Source organism: Hypanus sabinus, chromosome 16 (assembly GCF_030144855.1).
Source record: "Hypanus sabinus isolate sHypSab1 chromosome 16, sHypSab1.hap1, whole genome shotgun sequence".
Taxonomy (NCBI): domain Eukaryota; kingdom Metazoa; phylum Chordata; class Chondrichthyes; order Myliobatiformes; family Dasyatidae; genus Hypanus; species Hypanus sabinus.
Genome location: NC_082721.1, coordinates 2,767,533 through 2,788,395, shown reverse-complemented (window position 1 = coordinate 2,788,395; position 20,863 = coordinate 2,767,533). Strand labels below are relative to the sequence as shown.

The 20,863-nt window shown below is 45.4% G+C and overlaps 1 protein-coding gene across 2 annotated transcripts; it reads right to left on the bottom strand.

Annotated features, from left to right (window-relative positions):
- Nucleotides 1-3,859: 3,859 nt before the first annotated feature.
- ndufa13 (NADH:ubiquinone oxidoreductase subunit A13) lies at nucleotides 3,860-19,745 on the bottom strand. 2 transcript variants are annotated; one of them, XM_059990988.1, is made up of 5 exons: nucleotides 19,589-19,745; nucleotides 18,613-18,691; nucleotides 11,439-11,510; nucleotides 5,205-5,274; nucleotides 3,860-4,075 (listed from the first exon to the last, which is right to left on the bottom strand). In XM_059990988.1, exons 1-5 carry the CDS (start codon nucleotides 19,680-19,682, stop codon nucleotides 3,956-3,958), a joined length of 435 nt encoding a protein of 144 aa, XP_059846971.1. In that variant the 5' UTR covers nucleotides 19,683-19,745; the 3' UTR covers nucleotides 3,860-3,955. The 2 variants fall into 2 exon arrangements, with proteins under 2 accessions (XP_059846971.1, XP_059846972.1); XM_059990989.1 differs by lacking the exons at nucleotides 18,613-18,691; nucleotides 19,589-19,745 and adding an exon at nucleotides 11,740-11,944.
- Nucleotides 19,746-20,863: the final 1,118 nt, after the last annotated feature.

Below are 20,863 nucleotides of genomic sequence, written 5' to 3'. Positions count from 1 at the left end.
GAGCTGAGGGAGGAATTATTGAGAGTGAGGACATGTTCCACCAGAACATGAAACAGATCTCTGAGGTCTTCCTGGTGGGGCATGAAAATGTATAGGGTCTGGACATCTACAGTGAAAATAAGATGATTGGGGCCAGGGAACTTGAGCTCATTCAAAAGGTCAAGAACATATGAAGTGCCACGGATGGGAAGGGAATGAACCAGGTGGGGGCGGGGGGAACTAGGTTGAGGAATGCAGATGTAAGTTGAGTGGGCAGGAACAAACAGAAACAATGGGTCTACCTGACAGGCTGGTTTGTGGATCTTGGTTAGGAAGAAGAAACAGGAGGTGTGAGGTGGGGTAACTACGAGGTTGGTGGCAGTGGATGGGAGATTCCCAGAGTTAATAAGGTTGGTGATGATGTGGGAGACAGTGGCCTGGAGCTCCTTAGTGGAGCCCTATTCAAGGGGTAGGTAAGAGGAGCTGATGCCAGGCCTCAGTAAGGTAGAGGTCAGTCCGCCCAGCGACTACACAGCCCCAGTTGGCTGCCCTGACTGATGGGTTTGGGGATTTAGACCTAACTGGATGCACTACTCCATTTCTGAGACTGAATATTATATGAAGAGCATAATTTCTTTTTGAAAGAGGTGCTCAGATGAAGATAGTCAGAAAAGGAATGGATGTTGTAGGGTGTAGAATTGTTATTTTTCTTGAAGTTTAACTTTCCTGTGCTTGCTTGCACACTTACATCTATCTACTACAGAGATGCAGCATTGAATAGACCTTTCCAGCTCTTTGAACTGCACCACCCAGTAGCCCACCAATTTAACCCTAGCCGAATCCCAGGACAATTTACATTGACCAATTAACTTTCTACCTGGTATGTCTTTGCACTGTGGGAGGAAACCACAGCACCCAGAGAAAACCTAAGCATTCCACAGGAGGGTATACAGATTCCTTAGTCAGAATTCTGAACTCCAATACCCCAAGCTGTGATAGCGTCACACTGACTGCTACACTACCGTAACACCCATATAATTACCTGTATATGTGTAATTGTTCAGTGAATTTTCCAGTAATTGTAGTATATCTGCTTCTGTATTTTTTTTAGAAGATTCTCAGTTTTCCTGTATCACGTGTCACGTCCCTTGAGTCTGACTATTGCATAGGCTAATTGTATCATGCTAATGTTATCTCCTTAGTCAGACCTCATTTGGTTGGATGAGATGACAACATCTTCTTTGATCATTACACTTTTATGTTCATTCTTTTGGTTCTCATAAAGTGGCCACCATAACCATCAAGGTATATGCATTATTATTGACTTCTGAACCTTTGATCACAAAATCATCCAGCTCTAACAGTGAAAACTGGTGGAAAGTCAGGGGAACTTCAAAATGCATCTCTTTTTAAAACTGTTTCTGTGTTGGAAAATGGTGGGGTGAATGTACCAGATCACAAGCAAATTATGCTGCAGTTTTAGAGAGGTTTACCAGGATACTCCCTGGATTAGAAGGCATGTGTTACAAGAGAATGGACAAGCTTGGGTTGTTTTCTCTGGAGCGGCAGAGGCTGATAAAACATCTGATAAGGTTAATAAGATTACAAGCGGCATAAGATAGAGTGAGCAAACAGTATCTTTTTCCAAGGGCTGAAATGTCTAATACCAGAAGCCATGCATTTAAGGTGAGAGGGGGTAAATTCAAAGGAGATGTGAGGGGCTAGGTTTTTACAGGAAGTGGTGGGTGCGTGGAAAGCACTGTCTGGTGTGGTGGTAGTAGTAGAGGCAGATACATAGGGATTTTTAAGAGATGTTTATATAGGCATATGAATGGGAGGAAAATAACAGAATATTGACATTGTTTAGTCAGAAGAGATTAGTATAGCTAGGTATTTGAATACTAGTTTAATTGGTTCAACACAATACTGTGGGCTAAAGGACCTGTGCCTGTGCTGTACTGTTCTATGTGGATGGCTCTAATGCACAATGAAAGAGGTGCAAGACACAGAGGGTAATCACAAGGAAATCTGCAGATGCTGGAAATTCAAGCAACACACACAAAATGCTGGTGGAACGCAGCAGGCCAGGCAGCATCTATAGGGACTAACTGAAAGGAAAGATAGTAAGAGGTGACAAAGGGTCTCGGCCCAAAACATCGACAGTACTTCTTCCTATAGATGCTGCCTGGCCTGCTGTGTTCCACCAGCATTTTATGTGTTACACGGAGGGTAATGGTGGTCTGAGAACTGACAGTGAAGGGAATCAACAAGGGCTCCACCATAGTGATGGAGTGTCACCTCTTTGGAGTGACAGATGAAGAACCCGTCTTCAGGAGTTATGTTCATGCCAAGGTGTCCTTGGAGAGGGAAAATGTGATCTCAATGGGTACAGTGGGGGCTTCCAAGAACAGGTAACTGAGTGCTTTATAGATGATAATTGCATTTTAATTTGAAATTATTGCCAGTTTGGTAAACATGATCATTGTATGAATTTTGTATTTGAATAAACATTTGTATGTTTGTAAGAAAAATGTGTAGCAGACAATAATAAGCTTCTTGATAGAGGGGCATAAGATTACGAGACTCATAGAAAGAGTGGACTGCCAATTTGGCAAAGACTAGTACCAGAGAACAGCTGGTCAAGATGAGTATATAGAGAGATGACACAGGTAGTTTTTTTTTTAAACAGAATGGTGGTTGTGTAGAATGCACTGCCAGGGCTGCTGGTAGAGGCAGATATATAAGGGATACTGAAAAGACTTTCAGATAAGCACATTGACATAAGAGAAATGGCGTGTTATGGACTGTGCAGGAAGGAAGGGATAGATTTATCATGGAGTAGGTTGAAAATCAGCTCAACTTTGTGGGCTAAACAGCCTGCACTGGGATTCAGCACATCCCATGCATCAATATATAAGCTACAACACTCAGGGACTTGGACTATATACTTTTTGTAACTGTTTTTCTGCTAGTTTAATTATATGTACAATATGATCTGTGTGCTTTATATGACTGTTGATTGTGTGTTTTGCACCTTGGCCCTGGAGGAAAACTTCCATTCAGCTGGTTTCATGTGTATGGTTGAATGATAATTAAACTGGTATGGAGGGGCTACTGCACAGGAGTAGTCAGCTCCATCTCGGGCACTTGCCTACAAAGTACCAAGGACATCTTTAGGGAGCGGTATCTCAGAAAGGCAGCATCCATTATTAAAGTCCTCCAGCACCCAGGGCATGCCCTTTTCTCACTGTTACCATCAGGTAGGAGATACAGAAGCCTGCAGGCACACACTCAACGATTCAGGAACAGCTTCTTCCCCTCTGCCATCCGATTCCTGAATGGACTTTGAAGCTTTAGACACTACCTCACTTTTTTTTAAATATACAGTATTTCTGTTTTTGCACATTTTTAATAAAATATTCAATATACATAACTGATTTACTTGTTTATTTATTTATTTATTTATTATGTTTTATTTTATTATTATTTTTCCCTCTCTGCTAGATTATGTATTGCATTGAACTGGTGCTCCTAAGTTAACAATTCACATTCACATGCCAGTGATAATAAACCCAATTCTGATTAAACTAATTAGAAAGGTGACCTGAGATCTGTAGTCTTTCAAATGAGTTCAAGCCAGCAATCAGTCTGTCTTTCAGATGGAGATAATCTGATGCCAGTTATGGAAGAACAGGGGAGATCCCCAGTTTCTGATCATCATTACATTGTTCTGTGAGAGAACTTAAAGAAATTCCCTCATGACAACAAAGGGTTCAAAAATATTCAACAGGCATAAAGCAATATTTGACATTGAGATTGTGAAAGGCATAATTCTTTCAATTTACTTACTAACCTGTTTCTTAAAATTAAGAATAGAGTCTGCCAAATATATACAACTTTTATTAACAATTCCACACACAGAAGAGATTTTATGGAGGGGACGCTCTTCAGGAGTCCAGATAGCTTTGCAGCATGCTCACACGTACCACTGGAACCCGTACTTTACTCGGAGGTACTCCTCCCGAGGCCGAAGGTTAAACAATTCCTCCACCGAGGGCGTAAACCAGCGATCGGAGTGGTAAACACTCTCACCCACCTGTAACAGGTGATGCAATTAGACCACTTCTGTAATCAAACATCACCCCACCAACCAATGTTGATTTAAATCAATGTATAGGACGGGCCATACATAGGTGTAGTGGTTAGCGTAACACTGTTACAGTGCCAGTAACTTGTGTTATATTCCTGTGGCTCTCTGAGGAGTTCATACATTCTCCCTCTGACCATGTGGGTTTCCTCCCACAGTCCAAAGGCATACGGGTTAATCGGTTGAGCAGCACTAGGCTCATGAGGGTTGGAAGGACCTGTTACCACACTGTATACATCTCCAAATAAATAAAAGGGAATCCCACATCACCAAGGCCAGATTGGAAGTGAAGGAGTGTTACACATACCCACAATAATTCCAGGTTTAAGGGTGAAAGTAAGAGTACACATTTCATTCCATTATCGTTGTTAATAAAGTGTTAATTAAAACCCTTTTCTTCTGGTTAGGGAACTCACCAGAGATTGAGGCGATTGCAAGGTAAGGATCTGCAACAGGGACAAGTAAATGAAGAAATGCACCCCCCCCCCCCCACCCCCCAGCTGTAACTGGATGCAAAGTAGACCACAGGGTAGCTGCCAAAGCTTGTTGCGGTAGTTGAGGAGGTAGTGAATGTCCACTGTTCTGTTCTCTTCTCATAGGCAAGGTGGTGAAAACAGTAAGTGCTCTCCAGCCCTGGTCTTGGCACAGGAATCAGTACAGCATCAGTACAATGTTCTCCATAGCCCCTACCCAGTTTTCCCCAGCCTCAGCTTGAATTGCTGTCGGCCCAGGCTCTCTGGGACTGTTGCGAGACTCACTAGCCCTAACTTTTATTTTTTATTTTGAGCTATATCACACTAACAGGCCATTCTGGCCCAACAAGCCTGTGCTGCCTAATTACACCCATGTGACCAAACACCCTTCTAACTGGTACGCTTTTGGAATATGCGAGGAAACCCACGTGGCCATGGGGAGAGTGTACAAACTCCTTACAGACAGCAGCACGAATTGAACACAGGTTGCTGGTGCTGTATGACGTTGTAAATGGATAAAAGAGTGGCCAGCAGCCTGGGCAGGTTTCGATCAGGACACAAGTGTTTCAGAAAGCAAAGCAAAGGCAGGAAATGAGCCTGGTTACCTTCCATCCAGGAACATCCTTCATAATTTTCGCCTCCTCCTCAAGATTCTCCCGTAATAAACGTAGGTACCTGAGGGAAAAAAAAGTGTCAGAAATGAGTGACAAAACTGAAGTATGGAGGGACAAATCTGCACACGTTTACAACTTTATTTTCATAAGGGTAGATAGGTCATTCCTAGATATGAGGGAAGGAGCTCTTGTGGTTGTCTTGGGCATTTCATTGGGATCACAAGATCCTGCTAGACATTGGTAATGTGGAATACTACAAGTCTGGTTCACTGGCGAGACTGACAGTGGGGAGCTGCACTGCCTGTGTTGTGCGAGGACTAGGCCCAGAATGCAGCTCGTTGAACAGGAAAGGAGAGAATGGAGCAGTACGGGAGAGCCTCTCTACTGCTGGACTCTGTACCAGGTTGGGGGCTGGTCCTTCCCATTGGTACTGCCCTCCAGTGTTCGCTGGTGGAAGAACAAGCTGGACCATAAATCTACAATCATGTACTTGGTCACTTTCTTTTGTGACTGCATGTTTTTTCTGAAATCGTAACCATGTATTATGTGCTGTTAGTACAGTGTTTTGCACCTCGGCTCCAAAGGAACAAGATTTTGTTTGGCAATATTAATGTATGGCTGAATGATAATTAAACTTAACTTCCTTACTTGCCCATTGCCTCCCTCTGGTGCTCCTCCCCATTGTCTTTTCTTCCCTGCCCTTTAGTCCTCCCCTATCAGATTCCCTATTCTTCAGCCTCACCAATCAACTTCTCAGCTCTTTAATTCACCTCTCCCCTCTCCTGGTTTCACCCATCACCTTGTGTTTCTTCCTCCTCTCCCCTCACCTTCCAACTCTTGACTCTTCATCTTCTCCAGTCCTTGGAGAAGAGTCTCAGCCTGAAACGTCATCTATATTCTTTCCCATGGATGCTGCCTGGCCTGTTGCATTCCACCAGCATTTTGGGTGTTGTCTGGATTTCTAGCATCTGCACATTTGCTTTTGTTTGTGACTGAACATGTACTGTGTTATTCCAAATGATACAAAATCCCCTCACACCTATCTCCTTACCAAGTCCTGAACCAATGAAGAAACTCTGTTTTAAATATACTCAATGACTTGGCATTGAAAATACTTAAGGTCACCTATGGCAATAAATGTCACAGGTTCACCACCCTCTGTGTAAAGAAATTTGGTCTTCAGGAAGGGCAAGACGAAGGAACACAAACCAATTCTCATAGATGGGATAAGAAGTGAAGAGAGTAAGCAGTTTCAAGTTCTTGGGTGTCAAGATCTCTGAGGACCTAACCTGGTCCAAACATATCGATGCAGCTACACTTCATTGGGAGTTCGAAGAGATTTGGCATGTCAAGAAATACACTCAAAAACTTCTATAGATATACTGCAAAGAGCATTCTAACAGGATGCATCACTGTCTGGTGGGGGGAGGGGGGGAGCTACTGCACAGGACAGAAAGAAGCTGCAAAGGGTCTTAAATGTAATCAGCTCCATCTTAGGTACTAGCTTACGAAGTACCCAGGATATCTTTAGGAAGCAGTGTCTCAGAAAGGCAGTGTCCATTATTAAGGACTGCCAGCACCCAGGGTATGCCCTTTTCTCACTGTTACCATCAGGTAGGAAGTACAGAAACCTGAAGGCACACACTCAGTGATTCAGGAACAGCTTCTTCCCCTCTGCCATCCAATTCCTAAATCAACATTGATCCTGTGAACACAACCTCACTTTTTAAATATCTATTATTTCTGTATTTGCACGATTAATCTAATTATACAAATACTATAATTGACTTACTTATTAGTATTTTTTAAAGTTTTATTTTAATTATTTTTTCTTCTTCTATATTATGTGGGCCAGTGGGACTAGGTGAGAGTAAGAAGGGCTGAGATGGCCTGTTTCCGTACTGTAATTGTTATATGGTTATGTATAGCATTGAACTGCTGCTAAGTTAACAAATTTCATGACACATGCTCATGATAATAAACTAAATGGACATCTCTCTATTCTGAGAGGTACCCTCTGGTCCTAGATTCCCCCACTATAAGAAGCATCATCTCCACATCCACTCTTTGTAAGCCTTTCAACTTGCAATAGGTTTCAATGTGATTTCCCACTCTCCCATTCTTCTAAATCCAGTGAGTGTATCAGCAGTGCCATCAACCCTTTAACTCCCTGAATCATTCTCGTGAGCCTCCTCTGGACTCTCGCTAATGCCAGCCCATCTTTTCTTAGATAAGGTGCACCAAACTGTTTACAATATTCCAAATGCAGCTTTACCAATGTCTTATGAAGCCTCAGTGTTACATCCTTGCTTAAATATTTAACCACCAATAATTAAAAATACTCAATGCAGCTGGTAACTGAAAAGATGGCCATAGAAGTACTGGTCAGTAGCATCTCAAACTTCAAATATGTGCCCATTTATATAGAGCCACACAGGTACGCACACAGTCACCCACCCAATGGCAGACCAACACTCCAAAATATATTTCTACAAACGTAGAAATATCCTGATCCTTATGCTCGCCTACAACACCACATTCAGGTTTTCCCTCACACAGGACTTGAGTGTAAAGGATAATGATTGATTGTTACTGTGGATCTGATGCAGGTTATAAAACATAATTAAAACCAGAAACAATAAATCCAAACACAAAAGCAATCACATAAAACACCATGTATAAGAAACTATTAGACAGTAGGTACATAAAGTGACGCTAAGGGATGTGGATGTAGTGGTGGTGTTTGAAAATAGAGCGATCTTCACTCAGAAATATCTGATAATGAGAGTTTAAACAATAAAAGGATGACCCACTTTGGGACTGAGGTAGGGTCGGCAGACATTTTAAACTATGGAGTCAAGCTTTCAAACCATTTTCCCCCTGAAAACAGGCGTTTGAAAAATTTACACTCATATCAAGAGGGTAATATATTTCAATTTTGTTCCCCATCTCTATAACCACCCCACTCTCCCCTATGCCATATTTACCCCCTCCCTATAAACAACACAAGCATTTCCAATTCATTAACACAAGATAATCTGCCTTTGCTTGGTTTCACCACCTCCTGAGATCTGTAACCCTGGCTGGCTGTTCTGTAGATGTCTAACAATGGAAATAACATTCAGAGTATGAGACAGAATAAGACAGCAAGGAAACAAGCCCTTTGGCACCATCCACGATGTGCCTCGAAGTTATAAACACAAGCCATGCTACAGATGCTGGAAATGCTGAGATTATTTACTCCTTTCCACTGAGGCTGCACAAGCCTCAGCACTAAACTGACTCTGTAACCATCGGGCTCCTGGATCTGCTGCAGCACTGAACTGGCTACGTGGCTGTGGACCTTTTCCCCCAGGGAATCTGCAGTTCAAAGTTCAAAGTAAATATATTATCAAAGTACATATATGTCACCATTTGCAATCCTGAGATTAATTTTATTGTGGGCATTCACAGTAAATACAAGAAATAATAGAATAATGAAAAACTATAAAGACTGACAAACAACCAATGTGAAAAAAATAAATGCTACAAATAGGAATACTAACAACAATATACAAAATAATACTGAGAACATGAGTTGTAGAGGCCTTGATAGTGAGTCCACAGGTTGTGGATCAATTCAATATAGTAGTTCAGAACTATTCTTGAACCCAATGTTGTGGGTTCAATGGCTCCTGTACGTCCTGCCTGATGGCAGCAGCAAGAGGAGTGTGGGGCCAGGAAGGGAACTTCAGCCCCATTACATTTAACTCATCCCACTGACTGCAATTTTGCCCGATCATCTGCTTATCCTTTCTCACAGTCTCACTACACTACATCTAGTTGTATACCATCTGTCCCATCCTCAGCCCCATCATTCAGGTTCCCATCTCCCTTCCAAATGCCAAATTAGATTAAAACCTCCCCAATAGCTCCACCAAGCCTGTCCGCAAAGATACTGGTCTCCCTTAGGTTTAGGTGTAACCTGTCCTTTTTTAACAGGTCATACCTTCCCCAGAAGAGGCCCCAATGTTCTAGACATCGGAAACACTGTCCCTACACCAATTCCTCAGCCATGCTTTCATCTGCCAAATCATCCTATTCTTACCCTCATTGGCATGTGGCACAGACAGCAATCCAGAGATTGCTATCTTGGAGTCCTGCTTTTCAGCTTACTGCCCAACTCATTATATACTCTCTTCAGGACCTTCTCCCTTTTCACTACCAAAGTCAATGCTATGAATATGCACTACGGCTTCTAATGTTCACCCTGCCTCTTTAGAATGCTGTGGACCTGATTCAAGACATCCTTGACCCTGGCACCCGCGAAGCAATGTACCATCCTGGTGTCTCTTTCATGTCAACAGAATCTGCTTTCTGCTCCTCTAATTATGAAATTCCCTATCACTCCTGCACTCTTCTTCTCCCCCCCCCCCCTTCCCTTCTGAACCACAAAGCCAAATGCAGTGACAAAAGACCCAGTCACTGAGGCCTCTCTCTGGTACGTCGTCCCTCCCAAAGCGGTATACTTATTATTGAGGGGAACAATCACAGGGGTACTCTGCCCTGGCTGCCTATTCTCTTTCCTTTTTCTGATAGTAACCCTGGTACCTGCCTCCTGTAACTTAGGGGTGACTACCTTCCTGTAGCACCTATCACCCATGTTGAAGGATATTCAGCTGCACATGTAGACATATAGTACGTAACTTGATGATAAATTTACTTTGAACACATTGAAATATGTGCTCTTTATTATTTCCTCCAACCTCACAGTATTCCTTCTGCTACAAGCTTTTGTAATGAAGTATCCACAGTGAAACCTGACCCCACAAACTTCTGATCTAGAGCAAGAGCTCTGGCTTTATGTCCCACAGTTCTGCACCATTGGGTGGAGTTGACCATGGATGTCCTGTCCTAGCTATCATGCGCCAGCCAGGACAGTACAATATGGAGAGCAAGCTGTTGCCCATGCAGCAGGCTCCCCTCTCCACACAGCTGATGAATCCAGTAGAACAACAGAGACCAACACAGTTTGGCACCAGTAGCATCACAGGAATTGCCAATCAGCGTTGAACTCAACATAGGTCTGCCTTCGAGACTTCAGCTCCGGATTTTTCACTCGGGGTTTACTCCCAAAACCTTCTCATGAGTGGGTATAGCCGCAAGGCACTGAAAGTTGGAGATGAGTTTCCTTTCTGCTAGATGAGCTGCCACCCACAGCTGATGAGCCCCATCTTCCCAAAGTGACTGGTTTTAAGGCACCAGTAACTCACCTTTGCATGGAACCAGTAGAAGCGGTTCCTCTGGGCTTTGTAGCTAAGCCACACGTGAAGGCCAGGAGCTGGACTTGCTTGTCAGAGGCTATTTGAGTCGCACGCCATTGGGAGTATTTAATAGGTTGCAGGAGCTTATCCCCATTAATCCACCCCACTATGACAATCTTAAGGAACCAATTATAAAGCCAGGACATGATTAAATGGCAAAACAGATGAGAACTGAAGCCATTCTCCTCCTCTTCATTCCTGTGCTTGTATATGGAACCCTCACTCATCTCATGTACAGAGTATAAATGAAAACTGTATTTCATTTAATGTTGACATTCTACCTTTATCTTAATACTCTAAATCATGCACTGGATGAGTGAAGGTCTAAATTATGCTAAGACCAGTGGGCATAATTTTAAAGTGATTGGAGGGAAGTATAGGGGCAATGTCAGAGGTAGTTTCTTTTTTAAAAACAGAGTTGTGGATGTGTGGAACGTGCTGCCAGGAATGCTGGTAGAGGCAGATACATTAGGAGCATTTTGTAAACTCTTAGACAGGCTTGTGGATAAAAGAAAACTCTAGGGTTATGTGGGAGAAAAAGGTTAGATTGATTTTAGAGCCGGTTAATAAGGCACCACAGAAGCGTAGTGTCAAGAGTTCAATTCAACACTGCCCGCAAAGGGCTTGTACTGTACTATGCTGTAATGTTCTAATTACTCTCTTTTGCCTTGATCCTCTGTTGATTTTCTGAAGAAGCGTTTTGGCCCGACATGTTGCCTGTTCATTCATTTCCATACAGGCTACCTGACCCGCTAACCTCCAGCATTTTGTGTGTTTTGCTCTGGATTTCTGGCATCTGCAGACTTGGTGTTGATTCTACAATTTGTTTTTGTTGCTAACAAAAACCTAACTGCATACTAACGAGCACTGTTTAGTGACATGCTGCCTCTCAGTTTAGTTACAGTAGAGCTTCTCCACTTACCTCCTATCCTGTTCAGCTTGCAACAAAGGCATCATTGCAATACGGGCTTCCAGATCTTCAATTTGGAGGCGCCTGGGGAAGGAAAAAGGAAAAGAAACAGAACAGAAAACCAAATGTTAATACAACAATTCTGTAAGGAAAACAAGCCAAAACTGATTAATGAAAGTATAGTTTCACAATTAAGGTATAAATGTTGATTCATACGTTACTATGGTTTCCAAGTTAGCTGATTTACTTACGACACACAGCATGGTAACAGGCCCTTCCAGCTCAATGAGCCTTGCTACCCAGTTAACCGTACCTTCTTGCAATGTGGGAGGAAACCAGAGTACAGGCAGTCCTTAGGTTATGTATGCGTTCCACTCCTGACTCCGTCTTTAAATTGGATTTGTATGCAAGTTGGAACAAATACATATGGTATTATATAGCGTCAGTTTGTCAAACGTTTGTCTTAGTATATATTTTACCTTTCTATGCATATAAAACACTTAAGAAATGTATGTATTGTAGCGGTGTGCTACAAACAGCGCTAAAATTACGACACGGAGTCGGTAACTGCAGTCGAAGGAAAAACTTTATTCGAAAACTTCAGCCTCACTTTTAAGCCTCTGTCAACCGGCCCCCCATGGCGAAGAGGCTCCAAAGCTCTGTGCTCGCAAACCCCCGTAGGCTATCTAATTGTGAGTCGGTTCGCATACGCTAGGAAATGAGCCGCCACATAACCCCCCCCCAGAACCGGCGATACACCCCCCAATGTCCACAGCCTGGGCCAGAACCTGCTTGGGAGGTCGGCCTCTGCGCCGAGGCGCCGGAAACTCGGCCGGTTGCGCCAGGTCCACATGGGCCGGCTTGAGGCGGTCCACCGTGAAAACCTCCTCCTTCCCCCCAACGTCCAGCACGAACGTGGACCCGTTGTTCCGGAGCACCGTAAACGGCCCCTCGTATGGCCGCTGCAGCGGTGGCCGATGCCCGCCCCTTCGTACAAACACAAACTTACAGTTCCGTAGGTCTTTGGGTACGCAGGTCGGGTGCCGCCCATGCTGTGAAGTGGGTATGGGGGCCAGGTTACCGAGCTTCTCGCGAAGTCTGCCCAGGACTGCAGCGGGTTCTTCCTCTTGCCCCCTCGGGGCTGGTAGGAACTCCCCGGGGACGGCCAGGGGCGCGCCGTATACCAACTCGGCCGACGAGGCGTGCAGGTCGTCCTTGGGCGCTGTGCGGATGCCGAGAAGGACCCAGGGAAGCTCGTCCGCCCAGTTGGCTCCTCGCAGGCGGGCCATGAGGGCCGACTTCAGGTGACGGTGGAAACGCTCCACTAGCCCGTTCGACTGTGGGTGGTAGGCAGTGGTGTGGTGCAGCTGAGTCCCCAAAAGGCTGGCCATAGCTGACCACAGGCTGGAGGTGAACTGGGCGCCTCTGTCGGAGGTAATGTGGGCTGGTACACCAAAGCGGGATATCCAGGTGGCGATCAGGGCTCGGGCGCAAGATTCGGAGGTGGTGTCGGTGAGCGGGACCGCCTCTGGCCATCTTGTGAACCGGTCCACGATAGTCAGGAGGTAACGCGCTCCGCGCGACACTGGCAGGGGGCCCACGATATCCACATGAATGTGGTCGAAACGCCGGTGGGTGGGATGGAACTGCTGCGGTGGGGCTTTGGTGTGCCGCTGAACCTTGGCCGTCTGGCAGTGCATGCACGTCCTGGCCCATTCACTGACCTGTTTGCGGAGTCCGTGCCAAACGAACCTGCTGGAAACCATCCGGACAGTTGTCCGGATGGAGGGATGCGCCAAGTTATGAATGGAGTCGAAAACACGTCGCCGCCAGGCTGCGGGGACGACCGGACGGGGCTGGTTGGTGGCGACGTCACAGAGTAGGGTCCTCTCACCTGGGCCCACGGGGAGGTCCTGGAGCTGCAAACCAGAGACTGCAGTCCTGTAACTCGGAATCTCCTCATCTACCTGCTGTGCCTCTGCCAGTGCCTCAAAGTCTACCCCTTGGGAAAGGGCATGAACGGTAGGGCGAGAGAGCGCATCCGCCACGACATTGTCCTTACCCGAGACGTGCCGGACATCCGTTGTGTATTCAGAGATGTAGGACAGGTGGCGTTGCTGGCGGGATGACCAGGGGTCGGATGCTTTCGTAAACGCAAAGGTAAGCGGTTTGTGGTCCGTGAACGCGGTGAAGGACCGACCTTCTAGGAAGTACCTGAAATGCCGGATTGCCAGGTAGAGCGCCAACAGTTCCCGGTCAAAAGCACTGTACTTGAGCTCGGGTGGCCGCAGGTGTTTGCTGAAAAACGCCAGGGGTTGCCAGCGACCTGCGATGAGCTGCTCCAGCACCCCACCGACTGCCGTGTTTGATGCGTCCACTGTGAGGGCGGTAGGGGTGTCCATTCTGGGATGTACTAGCATTGCGGCGTCAGCCAAAGCTTCCTTCGTTTGAACGAAAGCGGCGGCGGACTCCTCGTCCCAGGTAATGTCCTTGCTCGGACCCGACATCAGGGCGAACAGGGGGCGCATGATCCGGGCAGCTGAAGGGAGGAAGCGGCGGTAGAAATTGACCATACCTACGAATTCCTGAAGGCCTTTGACCGTGGTGGGTCGGGGGAAGTGGCGGACCGCATCTACCTTAGCGGGCAGAGGGGTTGCCCCGTCTTTAGTAATCCTGTGGCCCAGGAAGTCAATGGTATCAAGTCCGAACTGGCATTTGGCAGGGTTGATTGTAAGACCGTACTCACTCAGTCGGGCGCAGAGTTGACGGAGGTGGGACAGATGCTCCTGACGACTGCCGCTGGCTATGAGGATGTCATCCAAATAGATGAACGCGAAGTCCAGGTCCCGTCCCACCGCGTCCATTAACCGCTGGAACGTCTGTGCGGCATTCTTCAGGCCGAACGGCATGCGGAGGAACTCGAAGAGGCCAAACGGGGTGATGAGAGCCGTCTTGGGGACGTCGTCAGGATGCATCGGGATTTGATGGTACCCTCGGACAAGGTCGACCTTGGAGAAGATCCGGGCGCCGTGCAGGTTTGCCGCAAAGTCCTGAATGTGCGGCACAGGGTAGCGGTCCGGTGTGGTAGCCTCGTTCAGCCTGCGGTAGTCGCCGCACGGTCTCCAGCCCCCCGTCGCTTTGGGCACCATGTGCAGGGGGGAAGCCCAGGGGCTGTCGGACCGCCGGATGATCCCCAATTCCTCCATTCTCTGGAACTCCTCCTTCGCCAGTCGGAGCTTGTCCGGGGGAAGCCGCCGAGCACGGGCATGGAGGGGTGGTCCCTGTGTCGGGATGTGGTCGGTAACTGCAGTCGAAGGAAAAACTTTATTCGAAAACTTCAGCCTCACTTTTAAGCCTCTGTCAACCGGCCCCCCATGGCGAAGAGGCTCCAAAGCTCTGTGCTCGCAAACCCCCGTAGGCTATCTAATTGTGAGTCGGTTCGCATACGCTAGGAAATGAGCCGCCACAGTATTTCAATAACTAAACCACTGCGTTGCTTAGTAATAACTGTAGCTTTCATCGGGGCAGGGCCTTTCACATGCTCCATTATTCCCACTTTAACCGTTATCCTTTAAAATTGTTCTGATCTTTGACCGACTGTAACCTAACGCTTTTCCAGTGACTGATGGCATTTCTCCTCTTTCCAAATGCTTTATTATTTCCACTTTATTTTCAATCGCGATCGCTTCCCGTCAACGGAACAGAAACAGTGCAGGCACTGACTCCCAAGGTCCACTGGGGTCCCAAGGACCACTGCACTGAATTCCCCAGGTCCTAAACTTCACCGCACTGAGACAGGCTAAATGGGACAAGTGGAGGCTGTGCTGGGTTTGGGTATTTGATCCTCCACAATATTCCACATGGGAATTTAAACTGGAGGTGGCAGTGTTTTCTTTTACGAGGTCGCGTAGTGAGCTCGACATCAACCCGGTATGGGAATCACCGGATCGACATCAACCCGGCACGGATGGTACGGGAGTCACTGGATCGACATCAACCCGGTATGGGAATCACCGGATCGACATCAACCCGGTATGGGAATCACCGGATCGACATCAACCCGGCATGGGAATCACCGGATCGACATCAACCCGACACGGGAACAGTCTGTCACTAGATCGAACTCGGGAACCTCTGTTCTCAAGCCCAGCGCTGATCTCACAGCACCACCAGCCGACCTGAATGGGGCGGGGTGGTCAGGGTGAATCTTACTAAGAAAAATTTAAGCCAAATACAGAGTTAAACACTCAACACAGTGTCAACCGTAACAACTTAAAATGGCGGACGGCGTTGCTATCTGACTTTAAATGGCAGACGGCGTTCTCCTTCCTTGGTTCGTAAGTACGAGTTGTCCATTAAGTCCGATGTTCATAACTCGGGGACTACCTGTATTCAGGAAACCCACATGGTTACATGGAAAATGTACAAATTCCTCACAAAATGCACTGTGAAACAAACCTGGATTGCTGGCGCTATAACAGTGTCATGTTAACTGCCAGGCTACTGTGATACAGTAAGGAGCAGGATTTAGAAAGGTTTCAAAGCAGTGAGGGAGCAAGAATATGACACATGGAATGCTATGTGGAAATGTGACATCAACCACTTTAGTCAAAAAACAGTGAAAAAGAATATTTTTGAACTGGTAACAGTTCAGGAAATGGTGATGATCAAAGGGACCCTGTGTAAAAATCGCTGGAAGTTAACTGGCTGGTGCCACAGTGGGAAAGTCAGAAGGGTCGGTGGTTGATGTTTCCAAAGGCTTTGAATGCACAATTATATATGAAATGACACTGGGCTTCACTAAAACTACATAGGATTATTGTTACAATTTGTCCTCCTTTCCCAAAATATAATACTGCTGTATTCACAGCTGTTCTCAATACTTCATAAAACTTACAAGGCTCAACAAGGTGGATGTCCTGAAGAACGGTCTTGACCTGAAACGTCGACTGTTTATTCCTCTCCATAAGAGGCTGCCTGATCTGCTGAGTTTTTCCAGCATTTTGTTTGTGTTGATTTGGATGAAGGGATGATGACTCCCTTCGCTGGAGTATATAACCAGAGGTCCAAAAATAAAGAGACCACTTTGGATTGTGACAAAAATCAAAATGCAGCTGTTAATCTTTGGAATTAGGGTTAGGCAGAGGCTAAAGGGCAAAGCTCCAGAGATCAGGCTAACAAAGAGGTGGGACATGCTCTCTTCTCGCTGCTGCCACCAGGAATGTGGTACAGGAGCCCCAGGAAGAACCACCACCAGGTTCAGGAAGAACAGTTATTGCCCTTCAACCATCAGGCTCCTGAACTTGGGGGGGGGGAAATAACTTTACTTAACTTCATTTGCCCCATCTTTGAGATGTTCCCACAACCTTTCATCTCATGTTCTTGCTAGTTATTTATTTATTTATTTATTACTTCTTTATTTTTGCATTTGCAAAGTTTATATCTATTGAATACCAGTTGAATGCCCAAACTGGTGTGGTCTTTATTGACTCTATGATTATTATTTTATTATGGATTTACTGAGAATGTCTGCAGAAAATGAATCTCAACTTTATGCATGGTAACATACATCTACTTTGATAATAAATTTACTTTGAACTTTGGAATGCTCTGCAGTAGAGCCTCAGTCACTGATTTCATTCTAAACAGTTTCTTGAATATTACGTTAAATAGTTAGTTACCTATTTATTTAGTAATCCAGTACAGAACAGGCCCTTCCAGCCACACCACCCAGCAACCTACTTCCTGAACCCTAGCATAATCACAGGACAATTTACAATGACAAATTAACCTACCAACTGGTATGTCTTTGGACTGTGGGAGGAGATCACAGCACCTGGAGGAAACCCATACATTCAAAGGGAGAACACACAAACTTCTTTCAGACGATGTCAGAATTGAACTCTGAAGTCTGGCACCCCCAAAGCTGTAACAGCACATGTCAACCGCTATGCTACATGGTTTTCTGGATATTGTGGAAACGGTGCAGGAAGAATCTTGTAATGACACAGGAGTCTGTACAGCCCTTCAGATCCATTCTAGCTCCCCACAAACAAATCCCTTACCCCCATTTCCCATATTTAAACAAAAGTTATTCTCTCAGTGTTGGCACTTGGCCAAGTGGTTAAGGCGTTCGTCTAGTTATCTGAAGGTCGCTAGTTTGAGCCTTGGCTGAGGCTTGCGTGTGTGTCCTTAAGCAAGGCACTTAACCACACATTGCTCTGCGACAACACCGGTGCCAAGCTGTATGGGTCCTAATGCTCTTCCCTTGGACAACATTGGTGGTGTGGAGAGGGGAGACCTGCAGCTTGGGCAACTGCTGGTCTTCCATAAAAAAAAACCTTGCCTAGAATTGCGCCTTGGAAACTTTCCAAGGTGCAAATCCATGGTCTATCAAGACTAACGGAGGCCTATTTATTCTCTCAGTAACTGCCTTGGTGTTGATTAAATACAAAATAAACTTCCCTTTGATAAGTTTTAGTCATTAACCAGCATCATGGAGTAAGTGGTAGGAAAGCAGAGCACAGAGAGGAGACCCATAAAGATTGTGAAGTGTGTCTTGATCCTGAGGTAAAGCAAAGGCATCAATCTCTGAAATAGAAATGAGGAATGCTTCCACCGAATCCACAAAGCCAAATTATGCTCCTTTTTGTAAATACTGCTTTTCCTGAAGTTGGTTGAGATTTCGAGGGTGGCGCAGTAGCATAGTAGTTAGTCATTGGCAGACTTGCCGTTGTGTTGGTTACTAATGAGAAAAAAAACGTATTTCACTGCATGTTTCAATGTGCATATGACAAATAAAGCTAATCTTTAATTAATTTAAACATTAAGCATTGATTTTAATAATATTGATTTCAAGTATTGCCTCCTTAAATGAGCTGCCATCAGAATCGGTGGATGAGGGTTCGATTTCAACGTTTAAGAGAAATTTGCATAAGTACATAGATGGGAAGGGTATGGAGGACTCTGGTCCAGATACAGGTTGATGGGACTAGGCAGAATGGACTGGATGGGCTGAAAGGCCTGTTTCTGTGCTGCAGTGCTCCAAGTCTCTAAACAACCATGGAATACAGTGCTGAGAGAATGTTTAATATCTACAGATGCAACATGAGCAGAGAGAAATGAGGTTGGGGACGTGGAAATGGGATAAACTGAGAGGGTGAAGAGGAGAAGGCAGAAGACATACCGTCGTTCTCTGTTCCACTTGAAGAGCCGCCAGTAGCCAAAGATTAAAATCCCGACTCCAATCCCAAACATGCTGTAACCTACAACATAACAACAAACGTGGAGTCATTCCTTGTGTAAGAGATGCCCCAGTTAAAAAAAAATGAACAAAACTAAATCTTCTCCTTGAAGGGTCTCAGCCCAAAACATCGACTGTTTATTTTTCTCCACAGATGCTGCCTGACTTACTGAGCTCCTCTAGCATTGAGTATGTATTGCTCAAGATATTCAGTATCTACAGAATCTCTTGCATTCTATCCTTGAACCAGGGTTTGGGTTGGGATACAGGAATTGCTGGCAAGGCCAGAATTGATTATCCCTCAGCTGAACAGTAAATTTTATTTGCCAGTTCTCACTAATGGATCAGAGATGGAGAGAGTCAGCAACCTACAGCTCCTGATGTTAACATCTCAGATGACAAGTCCTGGTCCCAGACAGAATGAGATGCTATCCAGGCTAACGTTTAGACAAGCAATTTCAGATCCGTCCTCCCAACGTGCTTGCTTTGAGAAGTTTCTGAGAGGGAGCAGGATGAATAAAACAGAGAGAACATTGAAATTGGAAAGGGAAATCTCAGATGTGTGTAAGTTTGCCACTCTTTCCCCTCGCAACTCCGATGAAAAGTCATCGACCAGAAATGCATCTCTCCACAGACAATGTTTGGCCCGCTCTAACAAAAGGGCTGCAGATCTGTAGCTATAATGGCTCAAGGTCTGCAGTAGGAGGAAATGGCTGGTGGGCCCGAGCGGGTGAAGGGCGGTTGAGTGAGTGAAGGCTAGAAGGGGATAAGCAGAGAAGGCAGATGGGACGGGGAGAGGGAGCGTGGAGGAGGAGACTGGGGAGCGATCAAGTGGCAGAAAGAGCTGAAGGAGCACTACGTGCTGAGACTTCACTGCTCTAACGACACAGCCGAATTCAAGGAAAGAGTTTGAACCAACCTGAGAGCCCCCTTCGAGGGACGTTCCTCTTATAATCCACCGGACCGTAGCCCCCGGGGGGAGGCAGGTCCTGCGTCACCTTGACAGAGGCCATTTTCTCTGCCCACTTCTACTTCCGTTACTATCGTGCATCCAAACCCGGAAATCCCGCCCCCGTCTTATGCGAGACTTGAAGCCACGGGCTGTCAATCAGGTGCCAGCAGGTTGTTGTCGCACTTGCCGAGGAGTTGCAGGTCTTGCGGAGGGGTCTCGCCCCGACCTGGCCTGTCGTAGGGCTAAATTAATTTATGCTCGGTTTCGGTTTATTGTTCCGTACTCTGCTTGCAATTTATTTCTTTATCCTTACTGCAATTAGTTTGCCTTACTATCGTGTCCTGAAACACTGTAAACATTTTGGTGAATAGGAATTTGACAAGCTTCGTTGGACCGAATGGCCTGTTCACAAATAAATTACAATTTAATAAATCACAGCGTCATTACCTTTCATCCTCTCCCCTCATCCGAATGCCTATTCGATTTCATTTTGAAATTCTTAATTGACTCGGTTCAAAAACTGTATTAAATGGCATATTCTTAATCCGGGGAAGAAATCATTACTCCCCAACGCCATTCGGCTCTACAATTCAACCACCAGGGGCAAAACATGTTAAAGTGCCGGGGTTAGGACTGAGCTTAAGTTGCCACTCAATGCACTTTAGTAAACCATTTAAGAACTTTTTAAAAGCTATTTATTAATGCTTTTTGGGAGGGTGATTTTAGATGCATATCATATTTATACTGAGTTAAATACTGTATATAATTAGTTTTGCTACAATAAGTGTATGGGACACTGGAAAAATGTTGAATTTCCCCTTGGGGATGAATAAAGTATCTATCTATCTATCTAAGTATAATATAAATACAGGTTCAAAGTAAATTTATTATTTGTCACCATACACTACCCTGATCACTTTCTTGCGGGCGTGCATAGTAAGCGCAAAGAAACACAATAGAATTAATGAAAACGAGCGCTGAGTGCGACGCTATTACAACTCAGAGCTCACGGAGTTCAGAGTTCAATACCGGCGCGGTTCCGTAAAGAGACTGTACATCCTCCCCTCAAAAAATGCACTAGTTTAGTAGGTTAATTGGTCATTATCAATTGTCTCGAGATTAGGTTAGGAAAAAATCAGGGTTATCATTGTGGATTGCACAACAAAGACTGAGAAGCAACCAATATACGAAAGGCAACAAACCAAAAAGGGGATAAAATTAAATAAGCAATAGAACATAAGT

What these genes read in the sequence shown, in the direction of transcription:
- ndufa13 (XM_059990988.1), bottom strand. Translation starts at nt 19,682, where the DNA reads ATGGCCTCTGTCAAGGTGACGCAGGACCTGCCTCCCCCCGGGGGCTAC. An exon ending in AAGTGGAACAGAGAACGACG is followed by an intron (nt 11,511 to 18,612) that starts GTATGTCTTCTG and finishes TTCCTTCCCCAG; the next exon opens with GCGCCTCCAAATTGAAGATC. An exon ending in AGGATGTTCCTGGATGGAAG is followed by an intron (nt 4,076 to 5,204) that starts GTAACCAGGCTC and finishes CACCTGTTACAG; the next exon opens with GTGGGTGAGAGTGTTTACCA.